We start from the raw sequence: 9,580 nt of genomic DNA on the forward strand, positions 1-9,580 counted from the left end.
ATATACTGTGTACGTGTGATGTACATGACCGTGAATTTCAAGTGGCTGAGATATAGTCCCTGAGGATATTCGTACAGGCACCCCTTTCCCGACTTCTGATTTTCGTTTTTTGAACATGTCGTGGCGTTCATCTCTTTGTGTCATAAAGTATATTAATAAACTCAAAAGCAAATGCTTTAAAGACAAAATTTTACCTTAAAAAACTATTGTTTTTTTGATTTTTAAGTCATATTTTACGAATATTTTATAATTTCTTACAAATGTTAGAATAAAAAACAATGGAAAATATTTTTAGTTATATTACACCCAGAGAAAAGATATTTGTCTTAGAGCCAAATAAATATTTATTTATGACAAATACAATTTATTTTTATTTACGCCAAATAAATGGGCTTGTTGGCTCATGAGACAATAATATACGTTTATTTAACTCAAATATGTATATTATATATTTGGTTTCAAATAAAACATTTCTCTGAATATAGATACATAATTTTTTAAATACTAAGTAATTAAATTAAAAATTATTTTTTGGTATAACATCACACTAATTTAAAAGTATCAAATTGATATCAAAAATATCAAATCGATATAAAAATTTGTATCAATTTGATAATTTTAAATTAGTGTGATTACAAAAGAAAAAATTAAAAAATAAACAAAAGTATGTGCTAGGCTTGTGAGATTTCGTATGTATTATTAGAATGAGGAACTAAATTTTTAAAATATTTCGATGACAAACAGGAAGGCTGTGTTTCTATTTTCAACTTCAAAGGATATTTAAAATTTACGAAATGTCAGTTGTATGAAATAATTAATTAAAATTGCAAATCACTGCGAAATTTCATATTTTTGAAAGAAAATTTCAATGAAAGAGATCTACTTTTGTGAAACTAAAAATATGCTAAAAAGAATAAAAAATAGATATAGGTAGATATATAATTAGGTAATTATATATTAATTATTAGTCTGTTTATAATAAATAATTTCCTTTACACTATAAGAGCAAAATATTTGGAATTTCAATTATTGTTTCTAAAAATAGGTAAAAAAAAGTATAAACATTAATTATTTCAAATTCAATTGAATTAAATTCAAAGTGAAATAAAAATTTATTTTGAAAATTATTTACATTATATTCCCGTTTTACTTTTAATCCAATCACGAAAAAAGAGAATATCAGTATAAATTCCAGGAAGTCCAATGGTTCCACAAGAAATACCCCAAGAAATTATTCCAATATCCCGATTATCCGAGTTAACTAATGGACCACCTGAGTCACCCTGGAAAAAAGTAATTAACTAAATAAATTTTAATTTAAAATTAAAATTTTTTAAATAATTTTAAAGTTGATTATTTAATTTATTTTGACAACAAAAATTATTATTTTTCATACTTGACATTTATCCTGAATTACTGTTCCATCATTAACTCCATAACATATTTCTCCCAATCTCAATTTTATTCCATTTTCAAGGTATTTCCTTCTACAAGTTTCAGTATTTATCTTTGGCAAGTTGACGAATCTTAATGTCGCCGAACTTGGACCACCTGGCTGTAAATTACACACCCAAAGAAATTTTCCATTAATTTTTAAATATACAAGTATAATTTATTTGAATTAAATAAAAAAATTTGGTCCGTATAAAATCGTTTCTAAATTAAAGTCTGTTAAAATTTTTCTTTTATTAATAATTAATGTTGATATAAAAATTTGTTCTTTTTTTGAAAATTAAATGATGTAATTGTGTGATTTGATAAAAAAAAAGTTTCATTTTTACTTCAATGTCTCCCCATCCTGTGATTGTAGCAAAGTCAGTTTTTAAAGGTTGACCCCTTTCGGGCAATTTCACTGGTTGTATAACATTATTATAATTAAAAGGTGGACTGAATTTAATAACAGCAATATCGGCTACAATATTTGATTGAACTTTTATGCCTTCATAAAGTTCATGTCGTATGACTTTAATTATATTGCGTATTTCAGCAGTATTTGATAAAGCTTTTATATCAGTGGTACCAGCAATTACTCGTATTTTATTGAAATCTGTATCCGGGCTTAAAAATTAATAATTTTAATTAGTATTTAATTAAAAATTCTCTGACGTCAAAAAAATAAAAAATAATTTCAATAATTTGCAAAACCGTACTTATCAAAGCAATGTGCAGCTGTAATTCCCCATTCTTTGCCAATAATTGCAGCACTACAGACACTTCTTCGGTGTCCAGTTTTTCTACCTATTTGAAGACGTAACTGAAAAATTGTAATGTTAAATCTTCTTTTTTCTGAGTATACCTCTGATTATTTTTCAAAAAGAAACTTATTATCTATTTATAAGTTTTAAAAATTTACTGATTATTTCCAAATTAATCTTACCATATATGGAAATTTTTCGATTGATGTTTCATCTCCTCCTATTATTCTATTTTGACTCAATATAACTTGACATTTCACTAGTATTAATTATTTTAAAAAAACATGTAAATAATTAATTTTAATTCATAAATACATTTGTAATTACTAGCTTATAATTAATTTTAAAGTATATGATTTTTAATTGAAGATATTAAGATAATATTTTGAAAACAATAATTACATCATTTTTTTGTATTTATATTTTTGTAAATTTAACTTGTATAATTTTTATTGTTTGCATTATGTAATTTTTCCTCTTTTAAGAAAAAATTGTAATATTAACAGTGAAAAATGCAATAACAAAATTTATCAAACAAATAATAATATTTATTGTTTACATGGTAAATATTCTTTACAATAATAATTTAAATACAAAAAAATATTCTTAACTCACATGCAAATAGGAAATTTAACAAAAGACAAATTTTTCGAAAAGTGAAGTTCATTGCAAATGATTCACTATTATTCTGCGCTCGATAGATTATTAACAACAAATGTTAAAAGGAAAGCAATTTTCATAACAATAAAAGAGCGTGGAAGCAATGTTCTCGAGGTTCATTACACGATGTTTAAATAATTTGTGTTTTATGTGTAATCAAGTGTGTATCTTTTTATAAGCCTTATCTTTTATATAAAGAAAACACGCAATCTGGGTATAAAAAAAGGATAAAACAAAGAAATTATAGTTTTCCTGTTCTTTGTTTTTTCAAAAACTATCCAAAAATGCAAAGTCAAAAATTTAACATGAATTAAAAAAATTCATTTTAAAATACATATTTTAATTCACAAAATAGTAGGAAGATAATTTAGAATATATATTCTTGTTTTAAGAGTAGGATATATTAAATTTAAGAATATATTACAATTAAATTTTTTAATTATCATTAAATTTTTTAATTATCATCAAATTTTTAAAATTATAATCCTGTTTTTTGCTTGATCCAGTCGCGGAAATAACGAACATCCGTATAAACTCCAGGAATTCCTGATGTTCCACAATAAATACCCCATGATACGATTCCAAGTTGTACTCTGTCCGAATTAACAAGTGGACCTCCTGAATCGCCCTAAAAAAAGATATTCAATTTTTAATGTTCAATCCATTTATTTTTTACAAATCAAATTTTTAAATGTGTGCTAAACTCAGAAATTTTTTAAATTCATTAATCACATCTACAAAACGCTTTTGAAAAAATTTCAAAAATAGAGTTATATAAATAACGTCATAAATCTTGAAAGTTTTATTAAGGAGGTACCCCTTCTGCATTGCGAGTCAAAACAATGTCCATTTAAGTTTTTATTTGAATCACATAGTGCTAATGCAACGCTTGGCAACACTGTATTTGTTTCTCCCCCGTTTTACTTCGTGTCGACTGCAAATGTTTTAATTATGTCGGAATTAAATTTATTAGCAGAAAATTCTGTGAAAACACCAAATATTTTTTTTTCTTATTTCACCTAACAGTTCATTTTTTTAAGACATCAATAAATTTTGCGGTTCTTGTTAACATTTTTTAAATTTTGTTTTATTAAATTTTTTAATTTATCATTTATTATTTGCAAATTTATTTAATATGTTTAATTAGTAATTAATGTATAATAAAATTACTAATTAATTACTAATTAATTTTAGACATGCTTAAAAATTTTTAATGATTTTATTATTAAAATAATTGTTATTGATAAAAGTAAACTTTTTCTCAAAATTTTCTATTGAAAATTCTATTGTACTTGTATTATTATATTAAATTTATAAATAAGAAATGTAATTAAATTATTTTTGACAAAAATTGTTATTAAAAATATGATATGTAGTATTAGATACGATCTATGTTACTTTCGAAATTTCAAATTTCGCGCTTCTTGCTTACCCTAACCTTTAAAGGCGCTCTAAGAAGCAACGTTGCCAAGCGTTGTGCTTAGTAACTGCTGATTAATAAAAAAGGGTGTTTTTTTATAAAGAATAATTAATTTTGAGTCTCACAGGTAAGGTATGATCATTTTTTTTGAAATTATCTAATCATTGGTTGTTTAACTTTAACTGTAAAAAGTTTTATTAATATCTCTCTGTTATATATGTCACAATTAAATTTCAAAGATCATGAAAATGCGTTTTCTCATAAGACACCATGTAAAATGTGAAAAAATAAAATTGCTTATAACTTTTGTCAGAGTCAACTTCGACCTCTAAAAATTTAACTACATTTTTTTCAAACTAATATCTATAAGTGTGCTAACTTTCATTAAAAACTCTCTGTGAATTCTAAAGTCGGGGGTTCTTCCTTAATTAATAATTGAATTAAAAAAAGTCTCAAAATTAAAAACCAGTGAATTGACCTTATAGAGAATTTATTTTACTTTAATTACCTACTGATAAAAAGGAAAGTGGAAAATAATGTATTTTTTCTTACTTGACATTTATCGTGAACAGTAGTTGCATTAAAATATCCATAACATATTTCTCCCGGTTTCAGTACAATTTGTGTTCTCATAAGTAATTCTTTTTTACATTTTTCTCTATCCACTTTTGGCAGGGTAACATAAAGTAATTTATCAGAACTTGGCCCACCAACCTTTAAATTAAAAATAATATTCTCATTCATAATCAATATATCAGTTTTGTAATGGTTTCAGTGAAAAATAAATACTTAAATTAAAACTTATTATTTTCAGAATTATTTTTTTGTATTTTCTCATTATAATTGAATCGTGAATTTCGAAAAAGGCTCAACTTGAAAAAGTAAAAATGACTACTCTTACGGTTTTCACAAGTTGAGCCCTTTTCTAAATTCACGATTCAATTAAAGGATATAGTAAAACAATAAATTCGTTATACTTTAATATTCCCCCATCCTGAAACTGAAGCATAATCAGTTTTTGGAGGATGCGACTTGCTTGGCAATTTGGCCGGTTTTACATCGTCATTGAACGTCAAAGGTGGATCAAATTTAATGAGAGCAATATCGGCTGTAATATTTATACCACTTGCCCCGACACCTTTAAAAAGTTCATGAACAATAACTTTTGATACTTTATTTTGAATTGAATTATACGTTGGATTATTCAGGTCAGCAGTACCACCAATTACAAATATTTTATCATAATCTGTGTCAGGACTGAAATACATTTTAATATATTTGATTATCATATTTTATATTCTACACGCAAAAAAATTTTTCATATAATGTATTTGAAATAATACAAATAAAGCAAAATAGAATAAGAAAATTTTTATAAAAAAAAATCTCACTTAGAGAAGCAATGTGCAGCTGTGAGTCCCCAATCTTTGCTAATTATTGAAGCACCGCAGGGACCAGCTAAATTAGTAGATTTTCTTCCTATTTGCATGTATAGCTGAAAATTTTTGGCGAAAAAGATAAGTTTTAGTGAAAAATAACTAAAAATTATTAGAAATTTTCTATATAAATTATTATATATTATATTATATTATATTATATTATATAATTCTATATAAATTTTCTAATATATAATATAATATAATATGTAAAATAATATAAGTAAATTTACAGTTTTAAAATTAAGTTCAACGTCAATATTTTAACCTCAGATCACCTGCAAGAGGTTTTGTGTATTGCCAAGCTTTTATCTCGACAATTGGCAGCAAGATAAAAAAAGTTATCGCTCAATGCAGAAAAACTTGAAAATCAAAGTTAAACTGTTTCAGTAATTTTGTCTCGCATTTGAAAAAAAACAAACTTAAAAATCATACCAAATTTTTTTCTTATTTCTTATGACTCCCATAACAGAAATTTACTTGAATTTTTGATTTTTATCAATTTGGTTAATAATGACAAGCTGTCCCCATTTACCCTGAGTTTTCAAATTTTTCAGGTAAATGGGGACAACTTGTCATTATTAACCAAATTGACAAAAATCAAAAATTCAAGTGAATTTCTGTTATGGGAGTCAGAAGGAATAAGAAAAAAATTTGGTATGATTTTTAAGTCTGTTTTTTTTCAAATGCGAGACAAAATACTGAAATAAAAAAAAATTAAAAAAGTTTCAATTGGTTCAACTATTATATATCTACTACAAATTTTTTTTCAAGTTTTTTCATCCCTTAATACAGTAATATACTTAAGGAAACTTTTTTCTTAAAACTTCCTTAGAAACTATGCTGTTCCCATTTAACCCGAATTTTATGAAATTTCCTAAATTTTGGGGAAAATGGGGACAGTCAGTTTCATGAGTTTAAAGCTTATCTAAATTTTTTTCTGCTGCATAAAATTAATCCTGGGAATGTAAATAACAACTTAAAAAAATATAAACCCGCAAATATTACCTTTTAAAGAAAGAAACTTACGTAATTTGTAAAAAATAGCGATTTTGTCTCCATTTACCCCAACTGACCTTATCTATATTTATAATATTTTTTTAAAATTATTAATTTAATCTTACCATATAAGGAAATTTCTTCATTGTGCCTTCACTTCCCCCTATTATCCTATTCTGAGCCAATATACATTGATATTTCACTGGCAATTTTAATCAAACAAAAATATAAATTACAGATTAGATTATTTTTTATTTTATTAATATCTATATTATTATATTATATTTTATTAATATGTACCTACTTATATTTCCTTAACTAAAATTATATATTTAATTAAATACTAAAATTTGAATTACTAATTATATTTTCTGAGTAGTGAAAAAAAGAAATAATTTACAAAAATTTTTAAAAAATTAGGTAGTTAAAAGTATTTTTTTTCTTCGTTTTTTATAATAAATAAAAAAATTTATATTATTAATTATTATATATACAAGATTAATAAATTATTTAAAGGAGTTGAATTAATTTTTATTACCAATTGACAATATAAAATATAAAATATAAAATATAATTTAAACTCACATCCCAGAAGGAAAATTGTCAAAAGACATGCTTTTCGAAATATTAAGTTCATTGTATATAATAATGAAACTTTAATACTCTGCTTCCAATAGTCTATTGTGAAAAAATATTAAGGAAAATAGGTTTTTATAACAAAAGACCAAAAACGGGTTCCTCAAGGTTCATTCTATAATATTTAAATAATATACAATCAAGTGCAATTTTTGCTTATCCTTTTTTAAATAAAAGCACGCTATGTTCCATAAAAAGATAAGACAAAAAGTAAAACAAGTTTTAGGAGTAAATTATTTTTCCTGTTTTTACATTTTTAAAAATTATAAGCAATATATTAGATGAAGTAGAAAAAAATTAAAATTAATAAATTTTAATTAAATGAGAATAGTGTATGTATATTAAATAATTTTATTATTTAATTATTGTCTCTCAAAATATTTATCAATTTAATATGCATTAAAAATTAATTAATTTAAATATAAATTTAAAAACTTGAAAATTTCTATATAATTATATTCCTGTTTTTTCTTTTATCCAATCGCGATAATAGAGAACGTCAGTGTAAACCCCAGGATATCCAAGTCTTCCACATTGAACACCCCATGACACAATTCCAATTTCTATTCCATCTGAATTAACAAGTGGGCCACCAGAATCTCCCTAAAAATTTATTAAATTGCAATTAATTTATTTTAATTTATATTAATAGGATAAAATAAATATATTGTCTTTTTCTTACTGAACATTTGTCACCGCGGGTACCATTATTAAAACCATAACAAATTTCTCCCTCTTTCCTCATTTTAGCCATATTATTTTTACGATAATATTCTTTGCATTTATTTATATCATATTTTGGTAGAGTAATATACATTAATTTATCAGATGGATCTCCAAGCCATGACTGTAAATTGAAAAATTATCACTAGGTTGAGAATTTATTAATTCAGTTAATATTTTTGTACTAATGAAAGTGGTAACAGAGTGATTTGAATTTTTTTTTTATAGTTTATTACAAAAATTAACTTCTTACTCCAGTATTTCCCCATCCTGAAACTGTAGCCAAGTCGGTTTTTAACGGTTGTCCCTTTTCTGGCAACTTGATTGGTTGTATTGCATCATTATATTTCAAAGCTGGACTGATCTTAATGACAGCTATATCACCCGTTACATCCAAACTATCTTTATCAAAATTTAGACCTTTGTATTTTTCATGTCCAATAACTTGAACTATTTTATGTTGCGATGCAGTTTTTGAAAATGGTCTTAAACTGGCACTCCCAGCAACTGCATACATCCTACTAGGATTGATGAAATCACTGAAACATTTTTTTTTCCAAAAATAAAATCACAAACACGAATTGTAAATCGTTAAAAAAAAGGAATATAATTTTTAATTAACAAAGGGGGATCTATTGGTCAAAAAATTCAATTTATTTTTGAGATTCTTTGGAGCAGAAAAAATTGATTTATTTGACTTAATTTTTGAATCATACTTATCCTTAAAACAATGATAGGCTGTAAGTCCCCATTCTTTTCCAATAATTGATGCACCACAAGACACTGGTCCTTCATAATGTTTTGGCATCATTCTGAGATATAGCTGAAAATTGTAAGTAAATTAATGAAATTTATTGAATTTATAATTTTCAAAAAAAAAAAAAAAAAAATGCTTTTTATATAGTGAAAGTAATTTTAATGATAATTATATTTTAAATAAATTTTACCATATATGGAAATTTTTCAATCGAAGTTTCCTTTCCGCCTATTATTATCGGTTTTTGCGCGAATATAAATTGATATTTCACTGAAATTTATTATTGAATAACAAAAGCATATTAAAAATTATAGAACAGAGATAAAATTATTTACTAAAATTCTAAAAATACAGTCAAATTATAGAAATGTTTTAAACTTACATCTTAAAAGCAGAATTAATAAAAGATACATTTTTCGAAAAAAAAAGTTCATTATAATGTGCAACTCTAAATACAAATATTTTACTTTAAACCAAAACTACTTTTAACGAATATTAAGGACAATTCTTTATATAGAAAAATAGTCTTTATAGTCAGTGTTCATTATGCGTTATTAAAATAATCGATGCTTTTAACTGTGATAATGAAATTGATTATATTCAATTGCTTTCAAATTTATTTTTTATAAAAGCAATACAATGTCCCTAAAAGATAACAAAAAAATAAGTGAAATATATTTAGGAAAGTATTTCTTCTCATGTTTATTTTCATTTTGAAAGATTTTTATTATTAAATTTAACGGTTGCCATGGTA

General features: G+C 24.3%; 2 protein-coding genes across 2 annotated transcripts in view; both read right to left on the reverse strand.

Moving 5' to 3' along the window:
- Nucleotides 1–1,133: 1,133 nt before the first annotated feature.
- On the reverse strand, nucleotides 1,134–7,422 carry LOC127291485 (uncharacterized). The gene is made up of 12 exons (XM_051320656.1): nucleotides 7,296–7,422; nucleotides 6,836–6,912; nucleotides 5,667–5,770; nucleotides 5,253–5,532; nucleotides 4,828–4,989; nucleotides 3,337–3,483; nucleotides 2,811–2,901; nucleotides 2,378–2,454; nucleotides 2,151–2,254; nucleotides 1,782–2,058; nucleotides 1,397–1,555; nucleotides 1,134–1,283 (listed from the first exon to the last, which is right to left on the reverse strand). Exons 1-12 carry the CDS (start codon nucleotides 7,345–7,347, stop codon nucleotides 1,134–1,136), a joined length of 1,680 nt encoding a protein of 559 aa, XP_051176613.1. The 5' UTR covers nucleotides 7,348–7,422.
- Nucleotides 7,423–7,679: 257 nt separating this feature from the next.
- LOC127291417 (uncharacterized) overlaps nucleotides 7,680–9,580 on the reverse strand; it is a 28,796-nt gene continuing 26,895 nt past the window's right edge. Inside the window, exons 16-21 of the mRNA XM_051320547.1 lie at nucleotides 9,209–9,305; nucleotides 9,017–9,096; nucleotides 8,786–8,892; nucleotides 8,323–8,608; nucleotides 8,029–8,193; nucleotides 7,680–7,949 (exon numbers count right to left, since the gene is read on the reverse strand). Of these exons, the coding sequence (XP_051176504.1) occupies nucleotides 7,800–7,949; nucleotides 8,029–8,193; nucleotides 8,323–8,608; nucleotides 8,786–8,892; nucleotides 9,017–9,096; nucleotides 9,209–9,305 (885 nt within the window). The 3' untranslated portion in view covers nucleotides 7,680–7,799. The remainder of the gene's footprint in view (nucleotides 7,950–8,028; nucleotides 8,194–8,322; nucleotides 8,609–8,785; nucleotides 8,893–9,016; nucleotides 9,097–9,208; nucleotides 9,306–9,580) is intronic.

Source organism: Leptopilina boulardi, unplaced genomic scaffold (genome assembly GCF_019393585.1).
Source record: "Leptopilina boulardi isolate dan_hultmark-lab unplaced genomic scaffold, ZJU_Lbou_2.1 LbouV2_137, whole genome shotgun sequence".
NCBI lineage: Eukaryota > Metazoa > Arthropoda > Insecta > Hymenoptera > Figitidae > Leptopilina > Leptopilina boulardi.

Excerpts from the sequence above, each read along its gene's own strand:
- LOC127291485 (XM_051320656.1), bottom strand. The coding sequence starts at position 7,347 with ATGAACTTAATATTTCGAAAAGCATGTCTTTTGACAATTTTCCTTCTG. Across the intron at positions 5,771-6,835 it reads TGAAGAAATTTCCTTATATG|CTATACATGCAAATAGGAAG; the intron begins GTAAGATTAAAT and ends AAAAATTTTCAG. Across the intron at positions 4,990-5,252 it reads CAGGATGGGGGAATATTAAA|GTTGGTGGGCCAAGTTCTGA; the intron begins GTATAACGAATT and ends TTTAATTTAAAG.